The 27,137-nt window shown below is 42.0% G+C and overlaps 2 protein-coding genes across 2 annotated transcripts; one reads left to right on the top strand and one right to left on the bottom strand.

Moving 5' to 3' along the window:
• Nucleotides 1–1,047: 1,047 nt before the first annotated feature.
• egln1a (egl-9 family hypoxia-inducible factor 1a) lies at nt 1,048–18,883 on the top strand. The gene is made up of 5 exons (XM_079230180.1): nt 1,048–1,907; nt 11,811–11,930; nt 17,876–18,012; nt 18,097–18,164; nt 18,283–18,883. The coding sequence occupies exons 1-5, from the start codon at nt 1,203–1,205 to the stop codon at nt 18,357–18,359; spliced, it is 1,107 nt and encodes a 368-aa protein (XP_079086306.1). The 5' UTR covers nt 1,048–1,202; the 3' UTR covers nt 18,360–18,883.
• A 1,154-nt stretch (nt 18,884–20,037) lies between these two features.
• On the bottom strand, nt 20,038–23,606 carry gpr137ba (G protein-coupled receptor 137Ba; the record flags this gene model as incomplete). The annotated part of the gene is made up of 7 exons (XM_079229880.1): nt 20,038–20,525; nt 20,611–20,732; nt 20,984–21,112; nt 21,336–21,482; nt 21,893–22,115; nt 22,242–22,291; nt 23,226–23,606. The coding sequence occupies 7 exons, from the start codon at nt 23,604–23,606 to the stop codon at nt 20,408–20,410; spliced, it is 1,170 nt and encodes a 389-aa protein (XP_079086006.1). The 3' UTR covers nt 20,038–20,407.
• Between the last annotated feature and the right edge of the window lie 3,531 nt (nt 23,607–27,137).

The raw sequence follows: 27,137 nt of genomic DNA, 5'->3' as shown, positions 1-27,137 counted from the left end.
TATATATATATATATATATATATATATATATATATATATATATATATATATATATATATATATATATATATACTACTAGTAGCTAATTTGTGCTACTGCAGGAAGAACACTTGTCAGTGATGCTCGAAGCCAAAACGGTAATAGCCTACATCCGTTATCCTTGAGCTGCTGTGCACACACTTTATATATTTACCCCAAACAATATTCCTGCACGTATCTACGGATTACGTGTAAATAAAAAAAGTGCTTCCTTTATTTTGCCATTCATGTTATTTCTTCTAACTTCTATGCAGCGGTGGTTCAAGAAGTATTTTACCTCAGTAAAAAGTAGCAACACCAGATTGTAAATATGCTTCATTACAAGTAAAAGTGTTGTATTCAAAAGTTAACTTAAGTATAAGTATATATTAATTATTTCTTCAGATGAAAGTACTTATCATGCAGAATATTACATTTCATATAATTATATACATTAGGAATATTGCTTTATATTATTGGACAGCTGCATTCATCTGAAAGTAGTGAGGTGGCTACCGGTGAAGTAATTTCCTGTTGGGTAAGTAGCATAATATTTAAGTAAAGTAAAAATACCTCAAAATTGTACTTAAGCACAGTACGCTACATCATTTTTTTGTGAACATGATTAATAAAGAGAATACTCAATAAGGTTGGAGCTGAGGGCTCCGGTAAATATGACATATAGTACTATATTATTGTGTGTATTATTTTATTAAATGACCAGATCATGTACATGCTCCCTATTCGCTTAAAATAAACTACTTCCACGTATTTCGCGCAGATTTCAAGCCCCCTTTCCGAACACTCATTTGTCCGACAGTACATGATGGCAGCGCGAGAGGGGCGGTGCTTGTGTGGTGACGTCAGAGCAGGCTGGCCCACAGACAGGCTGAGCACACACGGAGAGGCGCCATGCACTACCCTTGGACCGACAGCTAGCCCGCAGAAGTCCTCGACCAAGCCCGAAATGCTCGGTCCAGGGCGCACGTTGGTGCATCATTTCACTGATACGAGGTATGGAGAGGGAGAAGGAATGTTAAAATGGCGGGGTTTTGAGTCTTACTTTTCCGTCTCGCTCGGGGTAGCGTGGCAGAGGCAGAGGATCGTTTCCAAAGTTGTCGGTTAGCAGGGCGCGTGTGAAGGATCGGACTTAAAGGCGCAGTGCACCCGTTGTAGCCGCAAACATGGAGCAGAGCGATTTGGACCGGGACCAGCAGTACTGTGAACTTTGTGGGAAAATGGAGAACCTCCTCAAGTGTGGTAGGTGCCGGAGCTCCTTTTACTGCAGCAAGGAGCACCAGAAACAGCACTGGAAGAAGCACAAGCTCATTTGCAAGGAGACGGACAAGGCGCAGCTTCCCAAACAGAAGCCCGAGCAGCAGCCTCCGCCGTCGGGGGACGCCGACAAGGCACCGGAGAAATGCCGGGAAAAGACCAGTCCCGAGCAGGTGGACGGTCCATCTTTACCACAAACTACAAACACAGACGTGTCGGGGGACGATGACGCGCCGCGAGAGGACCGGTCCAACAACACCGCCACACCTAACGGACAGACCAGCTCATCCCCTCAGAAACTTGCCATGGAGTACATCGTCCCGTGCATGAACAAGCACGGCATCTGTGTGGTGGACAACTTTTTAGGAGCCGAAACCGGGCTCGGCACTTTGGATAATGTCCAAGCGCTGCACAAAACGGGCAAGTTCACAGACGGTCAGTTGGTCAGTCAAAAAAGCGACTCCACTAAAGACATACGAGGGGACAAAATCACGTGGATAGAGGGGAGGGAGGCCGGCTGCGAGGAGATCCGCATTTTAATGAGTCGCATGGACGATCTGATAAGACATTGTAACGGCAAACTGGGAAACTACAAAATAAATGGAAGGACAAAAGTAAGTATTGCAGCACGTGGTAAGACACGACCGGCACTCTGGATGTCGGGTGTGTGTCGTGCATGAAAGTCAGACAGCGGCTTGCAGCTCGTCCCCCAGGAGCTAGAGCCCTGCTGGTCTGCCGAGTTACACCTGTCGCAACGAGGTGGGTTAAAACCAGCAGGGCTCTGGCTCCAGAGGACTACATGAAATGTACGGTTTGCAGGCATCTGACTGTGTTGCAGAAGTAGAGCTGGGAGCTATACGACGCATCAATTCTGTCATTGCGTTGTACAAGTACAGTTTATTTATCTCCATATCGCTTGCTTTGTCCCAACAACAGCACACAATCCAAAGATATTCTCTCCAATATCAATATATCCCCTCCCACCCCCCACACATACATACACACATAGTATTGTACTGTTAGCCCAATACATTTGTTCATGTACTTGAGGCTGTATAACACAACGCACATGTTCCCCATGCAGCTCTATTAGACACGTGCTGCTGCAAAATGCACACACAGAAACGAGGAGGACACCCTGCTGAGACCAATCAAAATTGTGCATATCACATTTATGTCATCGTTGCTTATGGTAAAAAATAATTAGACGTGTGTGAAGGAGCTGCAGCCATTTGGCAAACAGTGGGACGATCCTCGCCATGTCAGAGGCAGCATGAAGCCTAACTGCTGCTGGATCGTCTCCAGGGATGCTGTTCTGTAGCCGACCCCTGACCTCGCTGTAAAGAGGTGGCAAACAAAGTAGAGCTGCAACAATTTATCGATTTTGGTTGTCAACTGTTCCATTAATCGGGTTGAGTGATCTAGATTCTAGCTTCTTAATGTGAATATTTTCTTGTTTCTTTTCTCCTATATGACTTATATAATTGAGTTGTGGACAAAACAAGACATTTGAGGACGTCATCTTGGGTTCTGGGAAAGAGGAAGGCCTGCATTCTCAAGGTTGGCAGTGTGGGGGAGAGAACTGTGGGCAGCTTCTGTCTGTCTCACTGACATGCGTTTTCTTTCTTTTCCTTTTTTTAAGGCTGGTTCCTCTGAAATAATGATCAGCACCAAGTTTTTGTTCAAAAGTTGTTTTCAGACTTTGGTAGACATTTCTAACTGTGACTGTCCTCTCACTGCTGTTTGCTTGTGCAGTTAAAAAGCATCAATGTCCTTCTTTTCTCAGCCCAGATGTTGGGTAGTGTGTGACATGCGACTCTCCTTTCGCCCAGATCTGGTCACCGTGACATGAGAATGACTCATGAGGAGATGAGCCGCTCCTTGTTTTTTTTTTTTTTCTTTTTCTTTCTAAATTTATCGCAATTTTTGCAACTGTAGTGTAAGAGGTGGTTGTTGAAGCCCTTAGACGTGGTCAGTGTAGAAGGTCACAGTTCAAAGTAAGGTTCAGATCATACAAATGATTCTCCTGAACACTGAACTAACCTTTCTTAAGCTATTCACTGTTTTATATTTGTCACTTTACCATCGGTTCGGTTGACATTTAAGGGATCTAGCAGTGAACCTGCTTCAGGTACTTTTTGTGTGTGTGCTTGCACAGAGCTCTGATCGCACAACGCTGTTATTTTTAGGCTGCGTCTCCTGTCAAGCTACGTTTATCTCTGGCTGGTTCTTGGTAGAGTAGACATGAAATGTTTTTCAGAAAGCGCATATTGCCTTAAAACAGCTCCACGCAGCTGGCCGCTGAGTCAAAACACCTACTGCCCTAGTTGCCCTGGCAAACACACGCCTGGACTGTGACCAGGGGAAATCAGCATGACTTGCACAAATGGAAGTCCGCCAGTATCAATGACTCAAAAGGATATAACACAATGTAAGCACAGTTCGCATTGGGAAAGATAGAGGGGAAAAGATTTTGCCCAAATAATTATTTAATGTCATTGTTCTCATTTCCCCTTTTCACTTGATAACAATGCGGGAAGTCGCAGGCAGCGGGACGTGTTTGTTTCTCGGCAGCTCCAGCATGTCGACTGCTTGCTGAGGCCTTTGTAGCATAATCGGGGAACATTAAAAAGTTCGTAGCAACAACACGATTGTCCCGTCACTGACGCACTGTCCCCCTTCAATGTTAGTGTCCAGCATGTTAAACTATCTTTATTAAGCCACGGCTGCATTATAAATATGTGTACTAAGCCAGTGTTATGCGGTTATGTTGTTGAACGTGAAACATGATAACTCTGACTAGCATGCCATTTCGTGGGTCAGTATAGAGTTCAAATACTGGGATTAGATAAAGGTCGCAGCTATCGACTATTTAAATCATCGAGTATTCTAACGATTATTTCATTGATTGATTTTTATTGTAAACTTCTTAGTGCTAGTGTTGGGAAGTTAAGGGGGTCATAATTACCTTTCTAATATCTATTTTATATAGCTGTGAAAACATCTTTTTTTTTTACTGCATTTCTGCAGTTTCCACCAAATTTTGTTTATCTCTTTTGAGCTAAAGCACATATCCCCTTCATGATAACGTTATAATTTATCATAGTCGAATAGACATTTTTACTCAACAGAACTTGAATGCATCAAACTTAGAAACAGTGAAACCTCCTTAACATTAACCGTTTGCTCTGTTATTTAGCCAAGTAGGACTGTGAAGCCCACCGGCTGCTAACGGCTAACGTTACCGGCTCTCCCCCTGATGATTTCAACACGGATTTGGTGTTTTAATTTAATCTGCAGCATCGCAAACCCACGCCCCCAGAGTTGATGTGGGCAGGGGGGTTAAGACGAAACCTGCTTTTAGTAATCGAGTTACTCAAATTTCTCAGTTTCAGCCCTAATTTAGATATACTGTTGTTTGGTTCTTCAGGGTCAGGACCGCAAACTATATTGGAATCCAATCAAACAGCAAAATGTTGCCTCATTTTGTGCACCTGATGCACAGTACATTTGCAAGTATACCCAGTCTTATAAGACAGCATTTCACACATTTGGTAAAAGCTGCAAAATTGTCTCGCACTGTCTCTCCAGTGTGAAACACAGAAGAACATTCATGAAAATATATTCTCCTCCAATAAGCATAACAAGACACATGTATTGTGTGCCATGTTGCACGATCCCTTCCGAAGTGAAAATGACAGTCTGTGATTATAGAAAACCAGTTTCTGGAGTTTATAGACGAAAACTAGAACCATAGCCAAATTAATCGATTAGTCAATCAACGGAAAATCAATCTGCAACTATATTGATAATCAAATAATTAATAAGTTACATTTTTTAATGCAACAACATTCCCTTATGCTAGTTTCTCAAATGTGAAGATTTCCTGTATTTCTTTGCCTTACGTGATCGTTCAATTCGTTATTTCCGTTTGTGGACTGTCGATTTTAAAATATGTTGCTTCATCTTTCAAAGATCTTTAGTTTTTATATTGCAATAGCAAGAAGTGATTGAGGAAAAAGTATTTGTTTTGCAAATTCCATTGGAAAAGCTGTTACTGAGAAAAATACTGTAAACCCTTTATTGCCTTACAACAGCCCTGCACTGATTTGCAACATTTCCCTCAATGGCCTCGCTACCAGTATCTCAAAATCTTTATTGTCTCCCAGTATACAAGCATATTGTCATGTAAGTCAACCCAAACTCACAGCTAGCCAGGCCTCTCATTTTCAGGGAAAACTGCTGACAGCTGTTAAGAAGCAGTTCCACGTAAACAAGATCAATCTGGACACAATCCATCCCGTCTCCTCCCCAGCGTTGTGTTTGATAATGAGCAACTGGGCTTTTGTAATGCATGTTGAGTTATTTGTTGCGTCATTTGTAATGTCACAGACCGACTGTGGACATGTGTGCTTTCATAAGGAAGTTGACCGTTGACCTAAATCTTAAAGCTCTATAGAATAAGCAGGCTAGAGGAAGTCATGTGGCGGTACAGCTCTACAGTTAGCTATCGAGGCGGTGCAAGTCTCTCGTTCCGTCCGCCTACCGTACCTGCATGCAGCCTCCTTTGGCTTATCGTTTAGCCATCACACAGTTAGCAATACATGTAATCGTTAGCGAGTTTGTCGGAGCACAGGCTCACTCATCATCCATGGTCAAGTTTGAGCCAACTTGCCACCAGGCCTTTCTTAAAGCCCCTTTGTTTATTGTAAGACGATGACAATACACCAACAGAACAACAGTGGGACGACAAGAACAATGAATACAATCCAGTTAACATGTAGTCAGTGGACGAGAGAACAGGCTGATGTTGATGTGCGTGTCTGAGTATGGGAAAGCATAGGAAAGGACATTAATAAATAAGTGAATACAATCAAAGTAATATTCATTATCTTAATAGTATTCAGTATTCAACTGATAAGACTTATACACTATAACAACAAGCCCCCGTCCACTCGTTGCTGTCGAGGTCAGCTGGGTCAACCAGGTTATTGTTTCATTTGGTAGTTATTGATTTTACATTTGATTTATTCCTTAATGTTTTTAAGACTATTTGTGTTTCGTAGTTTTTTTTGTGTGGGGCTAATTGGACTTGCTTTTGGTTGCCCTCAGACCCTTGTAAGAGGGGACTGGGCCATTTTGGACTTGATCCCCTTTTTTTTTGTTTTACTTTGGGGGAAAATATCTTTGTAATCATCTGTGGTTTTCTAATAATGCTCATAACACCTTTTGCTAATCTCATGTTAAATGAAGGCCATTGTTGGATGTGACATGCTGTATGGTTGTAATATGAACAGGTGCTCACAGCAAAAGTGAACCCTTTTAAATAAAATAAAAACACGGACAACAAGATTAGCATCTTGTTGTTCGTGTGTGTGGCATCAATGTTTCACGCAATGTGCATAAGCTCAAAACTTCACATATGTAATAACGGGCGAACTGCATCCAGAGTTCGTTGAGTCTCACCAAGATGGGAAGCGTAAATGTTGAGCTGACATCTCCCGACGTGGCCCTAAAACCAAAGCACATCTGACCCTCTGGCATATTTACAGCTTCATTAGCAGTTGGATATGTCAACAACTTTATTTCCCAAATTAAATATTTTAAGATAGTTGTATAAACACTATAAACTGAGCACAAGTTTGTTGATATAGGAAAGTTGGCAACTGTACGTCTGTTGTTGGTATAATGTTGAAAAGTATTTTACACCTCAAATCCAGAGTCTTAATCATTGATCTCGTCTTTATTGACCTGTAGAGGTCCTTGCATTGGTGGAACGTTATTACCTTACGGCAAGATCGTTGTTCATTATGAGACAAAATTGTTTTCAGCCCTCGTCTACTGTTCATTAACCCAAAGAAAAGTTTAAAATGTTGTCTTTAGAATGGATGAATGTCTGACTAGGGATGTGAATCTTTCGGTGTCTTGTGATTCAATTTGATTTAGATTCTTTGGGTCATGAGGATTTGATCGGTGTATTCATGCTAAACTTGAAAATTGCAACACTTGTTTGAGTATTTCTCAGTGACTTCAAGAATAACTTTACTGGCCTGTTGCATATGAAGCTGCCTTTTATTTCTCATATACCATTCGATAGAAATACAATGTACACAAACAAATTGTGTAAAACCTGCAAGTTATTTTATGGGATTTTATTTGAAAAAATGTAACAAATAATACACATAATGTCCATGACTCTGTCACCTAAATAGCCGCGAGCGACGCAGCACAGTTTCTATTCACTGCTGTCTGCAGGTCCACAGTTGCAGTCTGGACGTATCTGGATGCGTCCCTGGGCTGTCGTTGCTGGAGGCCCCACTGGAGTCTGAGCTGAAGGAGTTTCTGGTGAACCTGCACAGATTGCATCTGATCTCACGCAGAATCTGACCGGGTGGCACCGTTGACAAACATTAAGAACAATAGAAATAGTCACAATCTTCTCTGATGTTCTCATTTACTTAGGTTGGTCATATAGAGGTGGTCATATAGAGGCGTCACCATTAAATTTCACAATAACCTTAAAAGTTCCTCACAGTAACTTTAACGGTCGCTGCCGACGACATCCTCGAGCCTGCAGAGCCATGAAGCCCCGCCCCCACGGCTGGACAGAGCGCTGTTTATTCAAAGTTTATTAATACTGAATGTGACGCGTGTCTAAATTACACCGAATTCGACACAGCACTCCCCTGGGTGAGCACATGTTTATCTCTCCCTTTTGCTATGCCGAGACTGTCCAAGGAGCATCTGGCTGCGATCCAAGTGGGGCTTCGAGAAAGACGTCTTCTGTTTTTAACTGTTCGCAGCAGTCGAGTTGAGGATGGGGAGGATTTATGTTGGATGGAGCAGATATTGTGCTTTAAAAAAATACTATGTATAAGGTTATAAGGAAAGTTTTTTTTTTTTAAGTTTAATAATAATCATAAGTCACTTTACTAAGTACGATTATTCCCGTGCCACTCCTGCCTGCAGAAGGAGGGAACTATATGCTGATTGTTGATATAGAAATGTAATTACCTGCCTCTAGTACTTTATTCAAACCCACACCTCTTTTCTTTCTTACACAACTTTTTTTTTAACTGCAACTGTGATGGATTTTTATATTATTTGCTGACTGTGCCCAGTCTTTTACCACTGGCAACGAGAAAGTATCAGTGACTGATCCAATTACCGAGTGAGCTTGCTTGGCTCACACACAGGCGCGATGGAGCCATTCAGCAGTTACTGCACTAAACAGATACTGTAGATATTGGCTCTCTTGGCATTTAAAAAAAAAAAAGATATGCTGTTGCTCGCCGTTTCTGTGAAACGTGCTGCCTTATCCGATGTGATTTCATGACTTGTGTGAGAGTAGAAGCAGGAGGCCTGAAGCTTTAAGCAGCTCACAGTTCAGCCCGTGCGTTTATCTTTTGTTTGTCAATGAGACACCAGCAGAGCGTGCCGAATTCCACAAGGCCAACTATATCCCCTTCAGAGTATTTGCGTAATGATCCCAAAAACTGTGCTTGTGTTTCCGCTGCAACATGTCGAGGGTGAAGGGTAGCGCCGCTGCTGTATACGTCCTATTGTTTACAGCCTACAGTAAAGAAGAAAAGAATAAACTAGGTCATTACTTTAAACGGGGATTTCCTCTTGAGGCAGCACCACTGTCTGACAGATAAAACAAGGAGCTATCCCGGGCTCATTTCCCACACTCCCCTGGTCTACAAGGTCTCCATCCCAACTGTTTGTACTCATGTTTGGATAAGCATCTCTTCTGTGAAGTGAGCAGACCCCTTGTAGCGCTTCCTTTTCGTTCCACCCCAGTTCATTGCTGATAGCAGATCAGTGTATCCCTCCAAGTGATCAGGTCAGAATTGACCCTTCGCCAAGCAGTTTATGCTTGATTTATTTGAGCTTTGAGTTGCAGTTGTCTGAGACTAATTGAGGATGAGGAAGAAAAATAAACGTCATCTCAAGTTGTGTGCAAAAGATTAGTCTTAACGAAACAGAATGTCATTGTCACATAATCTGTCTGTCAGCTGTGCCGTTGTCTTATTAAAAAAAATAGATATGAAAGTAATTGTCTGAAATGTACATCAGTTCACTCTTACCTGTGAATGCCAGTAGGCCTCTGAAGCTGTGCCTGAGGAATGTATACAAACCACATGGCAAGTGAGGTCAGCCTCCTAATGACAGCCACCGAGTAATGCAGGAGCATAAGCGACCGAGATCAACGTGAAGTTTAATGGGGATTCAGGTCAGAGGTGACGATGGCGAGGAAGGAAGCGGTGTATAAGTTGCCATGTTGGGATGTGGAAATAATGACAGTTTCTGGTACTTGTAGTTCATTTAGACCAGGTCATATTAAGATATTAAGTTCTGCCAGGTTCTGCCATCAATATATAATAAAGGAAAATATTGGGGAATGCCATGCACATGTCTTGTAGTAAACCATGTATTTATCGCAGAGTCTGCGCTTTCCCTCCACATTTGCTGCACTCTGTCTGTATAGCTGCTGCATATTGCATTTTTTTTTTTTTTTTTTTTTTAAATCAATGTCCTAGCCACAAGCCATCCGTGGTTCTCTGACCAAAGATTTAACCACGAGTGGTCGTGTCTCTTGTGCTGCAGCTCAGATTGCTGGGCCCTCATGACCAGATCACATGAACGTCAAATTGGAGTTAGATAGCACTTCATACAAGGTCGGCATTTGCAGATACGGGCTTTTCTGCATTCCAGTCTCATGCGTTCTCTGTGTTTTCCCATGTGCATAATTGAGCTTGAGCTGGTTTTGAGTTTTCACACTGTAAATGAACCTCTCATAGACTTTCTATAGCTGTCCAGTCGAAGGAAAAGAAAGACGAAACTGCTGTGTCTGGGTTAATGCGGCGTGTCAAGGTTCTCGCACCTTCAGTCAGCCAACACACAAATACACACCACTCTCACACTTTTGAATACACACAAACACACATTTCCTAGCCAAGACTATTTACCCATCTCCGGCCTTGCAGCATGCAGTAAAGGGTGGGAGGGGCGACATAGCAGAGGATCAGCCAACCTTCCTCACGCTCTGCACGTAGCACAACCATTAAAATACTGCTCCCTCTGGAGGGAGGCCAGGAGTCAAAGTTTACAGCAGTTCACTCCTCTCTTCTGGTCCAGCCCCACCCCTCTGCTCTCTCTGTCTGTGTCCTTATTCCCCCCTCCCTCTCTTACTCACACACACACACACACACACACACACACACACACACACACACACACACACACACAGAAGCTCACTGTATTGCATCTTACCGACAGGAAGCCCTTTGTCAGTTTGACTCCCCACCCCCTTCATTTGCTATGTTGGAGTTTGTTGCTTTTTTGCTTTGAAGGCCCTGATAACTGTGCATTGCAGTGGTAACATGATTCACTCTGTAGATGTGAGCACGCTGTGAACCACTATGGTCAGATGCGTAGGAAAACAAGATTCAGACTTATGTGTGATGTAGATGCACCTCACACATACAAGAATTTGCACACACAGATTTTTAAATACGGTTACGACGTAGTAAAGTAAAATGTATCTTTCCAGAAGTACGTGGACCGACAGACTTCCATATTTTTAATTAATTGATTCAGTTCAACACCTCAAAGTCCAAATATTTTTGAAAAGTATCTTATCATTCCCCGGCAGACATGAAAGATTTGAGTCAAACATTGAAACATATGAATACTTCACTTGTTACGAGAGCAAATGAAGGGTTAGTCTGCTGTCAGTGTTTATAATAATGTTATGGTTTATGTTGACCCAAGTGCATGGAAGAACTTGCCTTTTGTTTGTCATATCACTGCTTAGACACGGTGCATGAGGGCTGAATCTTCCCTGTGGGTTTATGCACGTTCGCCACTCGGCTCCCCTTTCAAGTCAAAAAGCACGCAGTTGCACGTTGTCCCAAAGTGTTGGCTGCAATTTCCAGTACTCAAGGTCTGATATCTGAAACACTATATGCAGTTTGATATTGCCGGCAGTTTTAAAACTGTCAGATGGATGTTTTTTGTCTCGCGTCTTCCATGGGAAGTCCTGTCTGAAGAAAATTCAAGTGTTTCATTCGCAGTTCTTCCCGGCAGTGTGAGAGTTACCGCTTGTGTGCGTATCTCATTTCCAAGGGACTTTCTACGCTGTTTACATCAAGAAGTTTACAAGAACTCATAGGGGTTCGCTGCCAACACCCAAGCAGATCATGCGACTCTTAATAGAGCAGGAAAAGGCAAGGGGAAGTTGACGTGCTGCACGATATCTCCGGTTTATTTTCTCGCGAGTTTAAAGTTTATAATGAGGCAGCTGTGTTGTAATCGTTCTCTGCTTGTGTGAGTCAAAGTGCAGGTGAGGCAAGGCCAGTGTCATTTGGCTTAATGCAGGCTTAACCTCCTTTTGTATTCATGCAGTACCTCTGACTTGTTTAATTGCACATGAGATCTAATGCATATGTTTATGCTAAATGTGTATCTGCTTTTACTAATCACGCTTTTTCATCTTCCTGTCCTGTCTTCAGGCAATGGTGGCGTGTTACCCTGGAAAGGGTACAGGATACGTGCGCCATGTGGATAACCCCAACGGCGATGGGCGCTGTGTCACATGCATATATTACCTTAATAAAGATTGGACTGCCAAGGTATGTGAGAGATGTACGGAGGAAATAATGTCAATGAGAACCAGATGACTTCATCATGAACTAAACTGTGCCGTAATTTATTCTTATTCCTCATTTGCTTTTTTTGTTATAACATTGATTCAATTGTCATTTGAAATGATCACTTCAAATTTCACTGAAATAATAATCAAAACTAAAATGATTAGCAAAAAAGGCCATGTGTCTGGTGTCCATATTCATGTTGGACTTCCTGTTGGACAAGTTTATGACAAGTCAGCGTAGTTCTTTTTTTCATGCTGAGGTCGTCTCCCTCCGTCCTGCTTTCTTCCTCTCGACACCCGAGTAGAGTCAGTGGTAGAGGTTACGTGTCGGTACGTGCCGTTCGGCCACTCTCCCTGTTTATAATCCCATTAAAATGCGGAGATCCTGCTAATCCAGCTACACCCGATCGGGGAGAAGAGCGCCCCCATGCTATTTTCCACTGGTACTCCTGCAGGAGAGTAGATGCACAGGCAGACGGAAGAAAGAGACGGAGGAGTTACTGAAGTCGTTTATTACTGCGGTGGTTTATTACTTGCATCATATGGATCAAACAAGCATTTCAAACCATTCTGGTGTTTTGCACATTGTTTTGAGTTTGGTTTAGCTGAAGGAACATTCATATAATTCATATAGTTATATGAATCAGTTGATTGACAGCAAAGCTCCAGAATAACTTTCCCAAAAAATAATTTCAACCGTCAAACTTTAGTGTAAACCTTAAAACATCTAAATGATTTCCGTTTAGATTGTTATTGTCCTCTATATTGGTTATTTGCATAGAACACACATTTCAAATTAATAGGAAAGAAATTATTGTATTTTTAATAAAAAAAATGTATGGCATTAGTTATTTTAATGATGTATATTAAATGCTTGGAGGAAGTTAAGCAGGTCATCATTCCTTCTCTAATTTTCTATTGCTGTGAAAACTCCTCAAACAACAGTTTCCCACCAAAAACTACATTTTACAAGATTAATTTTAATCATGATGATAGCGTTATAATTTACCTTCATCCACTACTCAGTCTTATTGAGTAGATCTTGAACACACCATAATACAAGTCTATGCAACGTCCATTACCGTTATCTGTTTGCTCTGTTATCAGCAGGAACGTGCTAGAGAGAGACTCCCCACTGCCGGCAGACGGGCCAGTTACTGTGATTACTCCAAACAACGTGCATGGGAATGAATTACAATATAATACAGGTCTGATTAAGTTAGTTAAATAGTTTTAACGTTGTTCCTCCCAGGCTTATTTTGGCCTTTCTGTTGTGACTAATTGTGAGCTCAATGTCATCTTCACTCACCGCCACAAGTTGTGTTTGTGTGGCTGAGACGTTGCGGTCTGTGCCGACGTAAAACTATCACCTGGCGGCGGAAAACGCCTATGACACATACCGGCTGAAACCCTCCGGTTTCAATCAGCAGGCGATTTAATTCATGCATATTAAATTACAAATTATTTTTTGGGGGTAATTCAATTTACAACATCAATCAGCCGTTACGTTTGAATATAACCACGGCATCATCATGAAGTAGAGACAATGAGTACAAGTAGAGACACGTGATTTGCCACTGTTGTCTAGCTAAAACACAAAAGGATTGTTTTTCACGCTTAAAAGCCTCGGCGCCCGCAACGGAAGACTTTGTTTTTCATTCATTCGTTCCTTTCTTGTGAACCTCGATATCACAGCTAAGCCTGGAGGGAATTTCTACAAATGTAGTACAAACATCCACTTGGACTCAAGGATGAACTAATTAGGTCGAGGAGGTCAAAGGTCACTGACCTCACAAAAAAACCTTTTGGCCATCTTTTCTTATATTTTTTATTCTATTTATTTTAATTCTGAAATGTTCACATAAATGTCAGTGGATATGGTACAACTGTTAGGCGGCAATTCTGGTTTTGTCATGTTTTGCTTCTACAAAAACAAACTGATGTGGGCGTTGAGTTTCAAAAGGTTGAGAACCCCTGACACAGGCTCCACTGTAACATGCTTAAGTGTTCAGCGGTGAATGACATTAAACAACGAGTTTACTCGCCTCTCAAATATGAGACAGATAAACAGGATGCTGCACACCAGGAAGGAACAACACTCTTTAGAACAAGAGGGTGGCTTTCATGATTCACTGACTAAGACACATGAGTAGACAAGAGATTGTCTTCCAGAATTCCTCACATACTTGACCTGCATATGAAAATTACGTAATTACAGGAAATGCTAAATAGTGGTAGAATGCTGGCCGTGCACAAGTCCGTCTTCTGGCTATGACGGAAGCTGACCATTAATAGTCTTCAAACAAGCAATAAGGCAAGTTGAATACATATGTACCAGGGACCCGTCTTCTGCTCTGAGAGGGTAGACAAGATACCAAGCACCTAATTTACAGTCCATGTCAACCATGTCCCAGTTGACTCGTTCAAGCATGTGACTGCTGTTCCTATTTATTGATGAACTTTGTTTAACATTTGTTATGACTATTCTTGACATATTGCATCAGGGTTTGTTTTTTTGTAGAGCCATTCCAATACTGGTATCGGAACTGCCTACGATCCATCCTAAAATGCTGGAACGGGTATTGGCGAGTATGCAGTTCTGTGCACCGACACAATATCACGTCATCATATCATTTATCAGCTAATTAACGCGACACAAGAACAACAACAACAACATGTGTCGCTTGCTAGTCGCTACCCAATCTGTACATCCCACCAGATTGGCTAACCGTTTGAGGTTGTGTTGAGTTTCACATATGATGCATTCAAGCTCCATTCAGTAAAAATGTATATTTGGCGAAGCTAAATTATAATTATACCATGTTGTGTACATAACATGTTCAAATGTAACCAGCGAGAAACTTTAATTATTACAGTTTAAAGATGTTCTCACAGAAATATTAAACGGATAGTAGAAAGGTAATTATGACTTGTTAAACTCTTTTTAGTTTTGAACTCACTGGAATCGGATCAATGCTCTGTATCGGCCGATACGCAAGTTCGGGAATCGTTTTCGAGAAGGAAGAAATAATATCTGAACACCTCCTTTGTTGACCACCGTACCTATAAATTGGGGAGAAATGACAGTTTGGAGCACGTTAGGTGTCTCGTGTTGCTATAAAAACATGTCACCACGTCGTAGCTATTTATAGCCAACAGATGCCAATTAATTGGCATTCAACCCAACCTGTGACCCACTTTTGCAGCTGTGTTTTGGGTTTTATAATCCATCCCGTGTTTGCCCTAGCACTCTCAACACAATCCCAGTTTTTTATGTGTACACTAAATCTTTTGTCAGGTGGGTCCGACTGCTCGTTTGTTAATCGGCTAAGCTGTTGCATGATTTCTATTGTCATGTTCATGATGCTTCAATTACTCAAACGAGTCATATTCTGGGACCCCGTGGACACATGAATGATTCAAATCTTGTCCCTGATTGGCTGTTTATTTGGCATGTGATTAGCTGTGTTTTATAGAATGTGGTTGCCTGGATACTCGGGCTACGTGAGAGAATGACATGGCTTCGGAATGTTCAGGTTCAGTTGCTCCAGTTATTTACCCCCAATTTTCAACGTTGCGTCCCTTCAACTGCTTAACGTCGGTACAAAGTCATTATAAAAACATTTCTGCTCAGATTACTCATTGTATGAAGTATCAACATTTCAGAGTCATTAAAGTCTGCGGTGCAGAAGTATTTGTTCAATTCTCCTGAAGATCCCAGCGTGGTACATCATGTTTCAGTTATGTATGACCAGTCGCTGCTTTTGAATGTTCTCCGTTCACCTATGTGACAAAAATATAAGAAACGAGCCACTCTGGTGGGAGGAAAAAGATAGAGGCAAGCGGAAGTCAACGTGGGAGGGAATGAATCATCCACTGGAAATACCTTTCAGTATAAGTAAGTGCAGATTCTCTGCAAGGTATACTTTTAACTGAACCCCCCCCCCCACCCCCCCCAAAAAAAGACATCCTATTCGGTTAATAAGCCTGATAAGACATAGTGACTGTAACTGCTTCTATTTTGAGGAACTTTGCACTGAGTGAAATACGTGTAATAAGATAGTGTATGTTCAGATACAAAAGTGCTAAACAGCTTTGCTGCGCCAAGATGTATAAATATAAACTCATACTGTAGAGACTTGCCGACACGTTCACAGCGCTCTTTATGACGTGCGTTAACAAGTCAGGGTCACACACAGCGCCGTCCTTCCTGTCATTTCTTCCAGAGCCACTCCGCCTACCCACTCACTCTTGACATGAATCACATTGTTGAAAGTACAGATGCTTACATAGTTACACCAACACTTGTACACCACACACATGTAAAGGTTTGAATTTGGTTGCCTCCAACTTAGTCATACTGGTATGTGAGGGGACACCACATGACTTCCTTTTGTGTAACATGCTCTCAGCGAGCACGGGGGCGGCAGGTTTGGCTAGATTTTATTCCTTCATTCATCATCTTTGGCAGGTTGTCAGACATACATTTTTAAAAAGTATTGTTTTCACTTTGAGAGGCGGTTTTCAGTACGGTGTGGTCGGTCTGTCTGTGAACAGGTTTTGTCACTGCAATAGCGTTGCAACCGTATACGATGCAGTCACCAACGTTTACAGGTGTGTAGTTGAGCTCAAAGAGTTCAAAGATGGGTGGTCTGAGGGTTGGAAGTTAATGCCTGTGGACTGATTTGACATCATGGCCGGTGGGATCACATCGCAAGATTGTCTAAAGTTTAAATTGTTATTTTGACACGTATTTCACCGTTAAAAAAGTATTGAGACTTTTGCAATTTGTAACAATTAATTAAGCTGATTAATTAATAGGCCATATTGCTAGTTTGATAGTAGCCTTAGCACTATGTAGGACCTTCACGGTCTACTCGTACTGAAGTAATTCTCCATGAATAACGTACAATATGTTTGTCTTGATCCGAACATTTTTTATTATACTACAGAAAACACTCTGATTAATAGATGTAAATACATTGCAGGAAAAAAATCCATAGATTGGATTTTAGTGAAATGGGATGTATTGTGAATTGTATAACTCTCTGTCATTGTGCTCTGTATCCAGTGCACAGCAGTATTTTCCAAAAATAAAACCTGCTGTGATGTCCAAAGCAGTTCCCACCTAAAAGGCTGCACCGGAGATGAAAATGATTACTCAGCTTGATATAGGTCAGAAGCTGATGTCCTGCGAGGGTCATCCTGTGTTCACTTTTTCTTCAGGCCACAATTTGGATATATATATCATGCCGTCAAACAATAGTTCAAATCAGTGGTGCTTTAGCTGCTTACGTGTTTCAAGGGGGAAAACCTTTCTCCTATCTTCTCTGACCCTATTGTGCTTTATTTATTTTAGTCACACCACCGGCATTCCCCTTCATTCAAAGTAGTGTAAATGAGAATAGCTTTACTTCTCGGGCGGAGGGTGTGAACCTTTCTGTCCTGCTAGTTTGCGTGTGAAGAGAGGGGCCTATCATATCAGCTGTGTGAGAGTTTCAGCGGCACGCTTGCAGCAATCTGCTTTTTCACTCTCCAGGTCCTTTATCCAGCCGGAGCAGTTTTCCTGTGGGTTATTCTTCCTATCCCTCCACAGGAAAACCTTCCCCCCGCCGCCGCTTCCGATCCGGAGCTTTCCTCCTCTAGCCCTCTGAGTTGGACAGCAAATTTCCTGAACATTATCCTCCTACGTTTGTAATTTAAAAAGCCTGACAGTAGATCTTCTGTAACAGTAATAAATGCAGTTTTAGGACACGTTCCCTGAATGTTTACGATTTTAAATACAGATGAACGCGACAGGATCCGAAAATGTCCACTCCTTCTCTTAGTGTTTGCTTCCTACAGTCTCTCCTTACCTTCCTGCGATTGCTTTGTCCTGATTTGTATACAATAACGGGGTTGTTCCTTCTGGTTCTGCTCTTCCAGGAACACGGTGGCCTTCTTCGAATCTTCCCTGAAGGAAAGGCACAGTTTGCCGACATAGAGCCCAGATTTGACCGCCTGCTGCTGTTCTGGTCCGACAGACGGAACCCTCACGAGGTTCAGCCCGCCTTCGCCACCAGGTCAGCATCCAAATCCGTCCGCTGCATACGCCCAGGTGATCCGGTTTGTTGCGCAATGACTCAGTGCTCTGATTGTCTCCCCAGGTATGCTATAACGGTGTGGTATTTTGACGCAGATGAGCGAGCCAGAGCTAAAGAAAAATACTTAACGGGTAGGTTTTGATGTTAAAGCTACACAAACCTGTTTATATAGTTTCAGGCCCTCCGTGTGTTTGTTTTACGCTCTTCTATATCATCTCTTGTGTGTTTTTGTTTTTTGTCTGTGTGCAGGAGAAAAAGGAGAAAAGGTTGAACTTGGCAAAGCATCAGATAGTGGGCGGCCTGCGTCCCCTGCAAACAGCCTTTAAGTGCTCTGTCCTCAGAACGTGGCCTATAGAGAGCATGTGCGTGTGCGTGTGCGCGTGTGTGTGTGTGTGTGTGTGCGTGTGTGTTTTACATGGCAAAGCAGCAGACTTTTTGCGTGAGTGGGTGAAAGATCCATTCTTATGGAGACAAAATAAACACAAACAGTGATATCTGTTCGTTTTCAGCAAACCGGGGAAGCCCAGAGGACCTTGAATGTCATGACATTGTACATTGTTGAAAGGGATTGTGTCTTGTTTTTTGCCCTTTCACCTCTTGGGTGAAATGAAAGTCTCGTCGGTGGAAAGCACTCACGTTACAGCTGACATTTTCAGAAAATCCCCAGGAATTAAACTTCTCCCAGAGAATCTACAGCTTTTGCATATTGGTTTTTGCAGTCAATTCCTTAAAGGTACAGTGTTCTGCATATGCTTAATGTGTTATGCTTTTCACATGGAATCAGCTGTTATAAGCTACTGTATTGCTAAATGTACTTGAGGTTGCAATAATATGAGGAATGATCTGAATTAAAAACATCCTTTTTCTGACAGAAATTGTTTGGTCTTGGTTTGAATCCAATCATTTGCAGCACAGTAATTCAAACAAAATCAATATGCACAGATTTCAGGAGCACACCTGACGCCAGGATAACGGCCTCTCTCCTGCAGTCCTGCTTGCACTATATGCGGTTTCATGCTGCCCTCTGCAGGCCGACAGTGTACACACCTAGCTGTTCTAACTTTCTGGACCGCAGCATTAATGATTACCTATGATGGAAATAAAGTTATTCACACTGAGATGTGAATAACTTTATTTAGGAGAAACAGGTTTAACCATCAGCAAATTCAACTCTCCCTTCTATTTAAAAATCAATATCTGTAGCGTTGCCTTTATTGCTCTGTAAACTACAGCATGTCTGTGATTATCACTAAATCTGAAAATGTGATTTAAATATTCAAATGACCATTATAATATTTTAGTATATTGATCAAGTGGTAAATATCAAACGGTGAACTATTGCATAAAAGGCTTTTAGATTTTATTTCCCACGGTTATTTAATGTCCTGCAATAGCCTTCATTTAATTTATCCATTGCTTTATATTTATACTTTATGCATTTGATGTTAAACAAATCAGAGCTTGAATAAAATTAGTCTCTAATCTAATTAGTCTTTTAATTATTTTAAAACCAATACAGACCTTTTCTAAGACGATATCTAAACTTAAGCCTAAGAAATACAGTGAGAATGTTCCTATGGTGCGAAAGTGTCCGGCCTGCTTGTCTTGATATTCTGCCACTAATCCTAAAAATGTTCCTTTAGTTTATCAGAAGGAGATTTGAGCTTTTAATGTACAACTCTGAGCCACAGGTTCAGCTGTCCTCAGCTAGAACCGGTGATTTCATACCTGTATGTTCATTTTGCCAAAGTCTTTATTACTATCCAGTTATCAGCAGAGTAATCATGTCATATAAAATGTAAACCTTGGATTCAAAGATGTATTTCACGTACAGAAGTAATCTGTGTAGTAAAATGCTCTTACGGTTGGGCTAGAAGGCTTGTGGGGGAAAAAATAAGGATCCAAAAAAACACTTAAAGTAAAGCATGAGCGACCTACTGTCAGTTCATCTATAAAGTGTTGGTGTATTATGAGAAATGAACTGCATCTTTCACAGCATTTAAACTGTTTTAATATTAATTAAATGAATACATCCTCTATATAAACAAATATATATGAAAAAGAACATGGTACATAAAATAGTAAGAGTTCATATTACAAAAGTCAGAAAATATATTAAACAGTATTCAATACAAACTATTCACTGAAAATGTTTAAAAGCAGTTTGAAATTAGATCACTTTGTACAAGGAGTGTGCAAAATTAATGTCCCATCAGTGGACCTTCATATGCTGATTAATTCTTCTTCTCTAGACAAAATAGAAGACTAAATGTATTGCGTAGAGGGCGACCCATGTGCCTCCGACACCAAGAGAGACTGTGCCAGAGTATACGAATAAGAGCCAGAAGTCGGCAGGAGCCGCCGTGAGCGCCGGTCAGTAATGGCTGAGCTCCTCTGGAGGAGGCGGGAGGAGGTGACCGTCGTCTCCTCCGATGTAGGCGCCGATGCTGCTGCTGCTCTCGCTCCCCCAATCGTAATTGTCGGCAGCCAGACTGGAGGGTCAAATTCAACAACGCCGTTTGGCTTCTCGTTCCCACTTCATGTACATTATTTCGGTGATCGGATCGCGGCGTTTACCTGGCTTGGATGTTCTGAGGCATGACGCTCCACGCCAGGTCGTCGTCGCTGTCGTATCGCCGCGGGTTGTCGAAGAAATAAGCCCTGGAGGAGAAGATGTGACCGGGAAGCCCCGAGCCGCTCTGACGAAACAATAAAGGTAAGATATCTTCTTATATTAGAAAACCGTATTACACAGCACTCACTTGTAGCGCAGGACAGTTCCCAACCCGTTTGCCTCCTTTTTTAACTTGACTACATGTTGAAGGCCTCAAGCAACAAGGCAGAAACGGGCCTGAACTACAGTATGATTTATCTGCTTTCCATAAACAATCTTGTGACCCCAGGGAGTATTCCCTCCCCCCAAGTTGTAAAACACTGTTTGGGTGCTCACCCTGTCTTGGTCTGGCTGCCGAACTCTGAAGAAGAAGACCATGAGCGAAGTGGGGAGCAGCTCCCATACGAACAAGATCACCCCGAAGACGATGTAGCCGGCGTCGCCCAGAGTCGACCGTAAATCTGCCTGGAAAAAAACCCAGAATGCAACACGTTCATCTATTGAAACTCTCTTTGAGCCGGAGACGGAAGCAACTGTATCTCAAAGTGTATAATCAAAGTCCTCACAAGGGAAACCACGATCAATAAGGCAACAAAAACTATTACTACTGATGCTCGTAGAGAACAAAAGCCTGCTTTTTCCACACGAGCTCACAAATCAAAAGGCATTGGGACCTGTGGCGGTTCACCTGGTCTGAAACGTTGTACCAGTCGTAGTCAAAGGAGTTGATGCTCTTGTTTGAGAGTCCCAGGACGACCAGATTGTAGCAGGCCCTGGAGGAGTACAGGAGGATGACGATGGCTCCAATGACGGTCACCTGGCACACCGACGTCCCCTGCACAAGTAATGAGGAGTTGATAACAAATTACCATCTACCTTAAGGAGGAAATGAGAACCTATCAAATATTTTATGAAATCATATTTTATTTTAAACTACAGGGAAACTGAAGGTGAGAGCAGCTGCGATACATTTTGCAATCAAGGCGCTAATTAGCGTTTTACTGGTTTGTGAAGTGCAACCGGTCCGTCGCAAGAGCGATACAGAGTTGCTAGGAAACAATCACTACGTACAGAGCATAAATGATATGGAGTCGTGCATCTTCACACGAGGATGAGCCGTGCCCGACACACAACTCACAAGTCACTTTTATTCCATTGATCCCAGAGGGTGCAACTACAGCTCTACTTGTATTTCATTTCAAATGCTCCTCTCTGGGCCACACAGGACAGGGATGTGTGTCTTACTTTGGATTCCAGGTAAATGTTGGCCAGTGACATCTTCGCGAGCTTGTAGAGACACAAGGAGAGGGAGATGGCACACAGGACAAAGAGCGAGTCGTTGATGGCGACCCTCACGAGCACGATGGTGTGGGCTTCTGCAGAGGACATCCTCACCAGCAGGGCGCACACGAAGTTCACCACTAGAAACACCAGGCTAATGAACAGGAAGAGCAGGTACAGCGGCAGCCTGCGGATCAGGAAAAACACTATCAACCTTCAAAGTTTATTTTTAAGTACTTTAGCCAAGATGTTTTTTATTCTTAGTCAAAATAAAATCACAAATATAATTGAATGGTAAGGCATTTAATCTTACCTATATCTCAAAAGCTCAGGTGCATATTTTGACTTTGCCTTGAAAACAACCTGTGAAAAGACATCAGTTACTGCGTCAAGCTGTGTAGGCAGCCCACTTTCACTTCTGTATTCTCGCTCAGAGAACAACAAAATATATTCTTCTGAAACAGGAACCTCGCAGTTGAAAACAGCAGAGTTCTGGTCATTGGATGCACAGCGTTCACACAGCACAGGAGCGCTGTCACAGTGACTATTAGAGCGTCACGTCAGACGTATTCACTGCAGCAGGCAGAGGAATGGAGATACAGTTCATTGCTCTGAACAACAAGTTGATCATTATATAATTCAATACATACATACCTAAATAGTTATGTATTCACACAATTATTAAGTTGATTAACAGAAAATTAATCTTGATAATCAGGCAAACAATTGCTGGTTTGTTAGAGAAGCATGGACTGTTGACGGGACGAAATCAGACATTTGAAAGCACTACATTGATATCAGTGAGCTTGTGATATGTAATTAAAAAACATAATAAAAAAAAGAATTATCAATAGCAGGAAATAATCATTAGTTATAAACTTGTCTTAATATTGTGGTATGAATTTAAACAAAGTGCTCAGTCCTAGTTTAAAGGTTTTTAATGTAACTCTAAATGATGATTGTATTGTATTGTATATACCAGGAGCCATTTTATACTTTGGTTTCAGGCACTGGTTCACATGAGGTCAGCGTTTGTATAATGACCCCCTTCAGACATGAGGACCTTTAAAAACACCCTGGGATAATAAGGAATGTCTAACTATAAATAATAATGAACTTGTTGAAAGGGGCTAACTAACTCTACTTTTTGGCTTTGTTGAAAAATACAGAAAGTTAAAAAAGTTGAATTGCTGGATGTAAGGCGTCTCTTGTGTTTCCCACACACACACATACATACATTGCATAGTGACTTCCAAACTAGTCCATTGACTCTGCTGCTACACCACCTGTAACTCACCTGTGCCAGGTAGAGGTTCATGAGACTGAGCGTGAAGAACTGGAGGCACACGGGGAAGCAGTACAGCAGCCAGAAGGAGAACGGGCCCAAGCTGTTGGCCGTCACGAAGCTGTCGAAGTAGAAGGAGAAGAGCACCGCGCGCAGGGCCGCCCACAGCAGGCACAGCGACAGGAACGCGGTCTGGTAGCTGAAGCGCTTGTGTCGGTAGCGCAGCACCAGCCAGAGCTGCACGTAGACGAAGATGAAGAGGAGGGAGTAGAAGACGGTGTAGGCCACCGTCAGGCCCAACGTGACGTAGGGGGGCACGGCCGGACTCAAGGTAGGCAGCGGCAGAGACCTCTCCATCGGCGACGGCTCCTTCTCCTCCAGCGGGGCCTCCATGGACCTGCTCTCCTCCGAGGACCTGCTCTCCCTGCCCGGGGGAGGAGCGCGGCGGAGCGGGGGCCTCTGCCGGTGTTGGCCGCCGGTCTCTGTCTTCGCAGAGCCGCGGCCAAAGGAAGACAAAACAAATAAGATAGAAAAAGAGGGAAGTGATATATGCTGTGAATGTGGCTGTCAAGTGCACGGAGAGGAGAAACGCAAAGGGAAGAAAACAAAGCGAACTTCCTGCTGCGGAGCCGCGGACAGCCAGAGAGCGAGGCACATGATCAGGGATGAGAATGAGACGTTTGTCAGCACGGCAGCGGGCAGGAAGCTGCTGAGAGCCGCCTGCAGCCCGGAGCTCAGCGCGAGGACAGGAGGAGGACCAGCCTCCGCCTCCTCGCGCTCGTTACGTGACGCGACGCATCAGCTGACGCACGCGCCTGTACCTTTAACCCTGTGGCGGGGCTTCCCACCGCTGCTGTGATCCCACGAGAGCCTCTCACGTTTAATCTCATGTTATCAAGGTGCGTGAAAGAATATCACATCTTCATCATCATCATCATCATCATCATCATCATCATCACTCAACACTGAGTGAGTTAATAAACAATCTATATAACTTATTCACGAGCTGTATGCGCAGGCATACAGTAAAACAGTTGATTCGTTTAATTGGTGAAGAACACTAAAATCCCTTTAAAAAGAAGATAGCATGTATTGTTGCAGAAATTGCTGCGAAAGATACAGTTAGTGTTAAATAATACAAGTACTATATCAATATTAATCGTATTATATTCAAGTTCTAAGAAACAAAATACTGAAATACTATATTAGAATTGGACATAAAAGCACAACAAAAAAGCACTGGTAGCTGTAAAATTAAATTATAGACAGAATTGAACATTTAATTAAGTGTTTGTATTATTTTCACATTATTAGTTCATACAATATCCATAATCATCCAATTGTATACATTAAAGTTGTACCTAGCTTTTTATTACTGTGTTGAAGTTTATTGATTAATTCATCTCATTTTCACAATGTAATTGCCACAAAGTGAACCCGGAGTCCTGAGGGTCAAAGTGTGTTTGAATAGATTGAGAAGGAGCGAGCATGGTCGGCCTGAGCAGCGACCAGAACAAGGAGCAGTTAAATGGTCAAACGATGGTCACATTAATGCGGCAGAAGTCAACACATTCAGACATTCAGATAAAAATCCTACAAATCCAAATCAGTAGCATTTGTAATTGGACCCCTCTGTGCCTGTGAAACACCAGGGTTTGTTTTCTTGGACTTTAGAAAACTCCTCCAGTTGTAGCAGTGAGTAGCATGAGATCTCCTCATGACAAATATACTGATCCCAATGTGTAAAATCACCAGAGTTCCTCTTTAATTAAAACCCAGAGTACTCCAGGACTGTTTAGAGAAGCAGAATTTGGTTTATGATCAGAGAAGAAGTTTAATCATTAAACCTCAGTGAAGCTTGTTATGGTTAGTAGTAGTTTTTGTTTTGTTTCACAGGGCTGGGGCATGTGAACATGAGGAAGGCCACGGATGGAGGTCACTCCAGCTCACCTTTGACTGCAGTGAAACGTTAATCTTTTTGCACACGGGGACACCACCACCAGGCAGGATGCTGCCGGCTCCAGCACCTCCCTCTTCACTTCCCACATTATTAAATATCCTTTTAAACGTTGGCCTCTAATGTGTGATATGGAGAAATTCCTTAAATTACTTCCTTTTACATCTTTGTTTTTCAGTAAACACACATTATTTAATAATGGCTATGTAAGCAAAATATTTAGTCAAAAAATGCAAAGAAATACAAAACATTTAATGTGTTTGTTCCCAGAGTTTCCTCAGCCCAGGTCCAGCCCTTTAAAACGCCCACATCTCCAGTTTTGTCTGTATAAAAAAAGAGTAGATAAGAGTGGTGTTCAAAATGGCACTTCATCCTGATTATCAAGCCGATCAGATCCAAGTGCACTGCTGGTTCCCAGGCAACACGCTCAGAGAAAACAGACTCACTCAAACACATCACTGGCCCCGAGGAAAATATCCCATCAGCCACTAAGTGTCCAACAAGGGCTCGACGTGCATCATCATCAGTGCAGTGGATATTGACAGATGTATTTATATGGAGACAGGTATTGCTGGTTTGGGACTACATTTAGTTTCGTGCATCGAAGCGATGTTGGCAAGTTCTGCCGTCATGAATCTGTTTCCTGTGCTCATAATGTTTCAAACAAATTGGTCCTCGCTATTCAATAATACAATAAACAAATGCATATACATATATGGTGTTGATGTTCCTGCTGTATGTAAATCAATCTGTATTAATCTCTAAAAACCTTTTAATTCTCTGGAGAATATGTTCAGAAGCCACAAATGCAAACTTCATACAAATGATCAGAAGGTGGCGCCTTTAAACCATCTAAAGGTGGAAAGGATGGGAGGGATTCAAAGTGGGAGAAATAATGTGACATAGAATCAGAAGAGACAATTCAAAATAAATGAAAACCAATGCAAATACATATGCAATGTGTAATTATCTTATGAATGGTCTCTTTCCAAAACACTATGATTTCCAGCTTAGCATTTAAAATACCATCAACAGCATCCAGATGGATGTTTCTGCATATAACTGATCTCTTTTCAATAATGAACTGGTTTATAGTGATATGTCTTCAGATTACTTATGATGTCAGCCTTTGTGGCTGAAAAGCTCATCTCAAAGCTCCACTAGCAGAGAGGCTTAAAACAGAAGTTTTGCCCTGAGGGTGATGCGAAAGAAAAACATAAATGTACCCAATACGTTTCACAGCAATATGGACATCATATACTTTGACCTGAAGGGGGTGCAAGAGAGTAGCTCCACAAAAGTGTACACGAAACTATCATCCTTTGTGGTTTCCAAACTATTTGCCTTGTGATCCCCTAAAACTAACTAATGTCTACTGGACCCTTTGTTGCAAGTTATGTCTTCCGCCTGGTTGTGAGATTTATTTAAATCTCTTCATTTTAGAACACTTAATAAAAACTTTCACAAAAGAAAATTCCAAGGCCGGAGGTTAACATATCCACTATTCAAAAGCAAAAACATGAATTATAAACTCAATACATTTTCATTCTCACAACTTTATAGGGGCACTTTGGCAATCTTACACATCATGTTATTCACTGGAAGAATGGAAGAATCCATGATGCACAATCTGTATTTTCAGTTTTGATATCTCTTGTGAAATTAAATCTTGGTCAAAACGTTATTATTAATTCTGGGGATCACGATTGTCCATACTCAATCTAGAGGGGAATATTGTCTTTCATTCAGAGGTCATTTTTTACCTAATTTCATTTTCAAAGCACATTGTTACGGCCCAATGTGTTGGCAAAAGCTATTTACGGCTGATGATAGCGCCAAACAAAAGGTCAGAGGGTCCCAACAAATCAATAGGAATCATGGGAACCATGAATGCCCGTATTAAAATGTGATGCCAATGTGGCCAACAGTTGTTCAGATGTGTGGACCAAAGTGTTGGACGGATGACT

The sequence above is a fragment of the Taurulus bubalis genome (assembly GCF_910589615.1).
Source record: "Taurulus bubalis genome assembly, chromosome: 14".
NCBI classification, from domain to species: domain Eukaryota; kingdom Metazoa; phylum Chordata; class Actinopteri; order Perciformes; family Cottidae; genus Taurulus; species Taurulus bubalis.
Note: the sequence above shows the minus strand (reverse complement) of the source record. Positions and strands in the feature narration are given on the sequence as shown.

What these genes read in the sequence shown, in the direction of transcription:
- egln1a (XM_079230180.1), top strand. Translation starts at nt 1,203, where the DNA reads ATGGAGCAGAGCGATTTGGACCGGGACCAGCAGTACTGTGAACTTTGT. An exon ending in AAATAAATGGAAGGACAAAA is followed by an intron (nt 1,908 to 11,810) that starts GTAAGTATTGCA and finishes TCCTGTCTTCAG; the next exon opens with GCAATGGTGGCGTGTTACCC. An exon ending in CAGCCCGCCTTCGCCACCAG is followed by an intron (nt 18,013 to 18,096) that starts GTCAGCATCCAA and finishes TTGTCTCCCCAG; the next exon opens with GTATGCTATAACGGTGTGGT.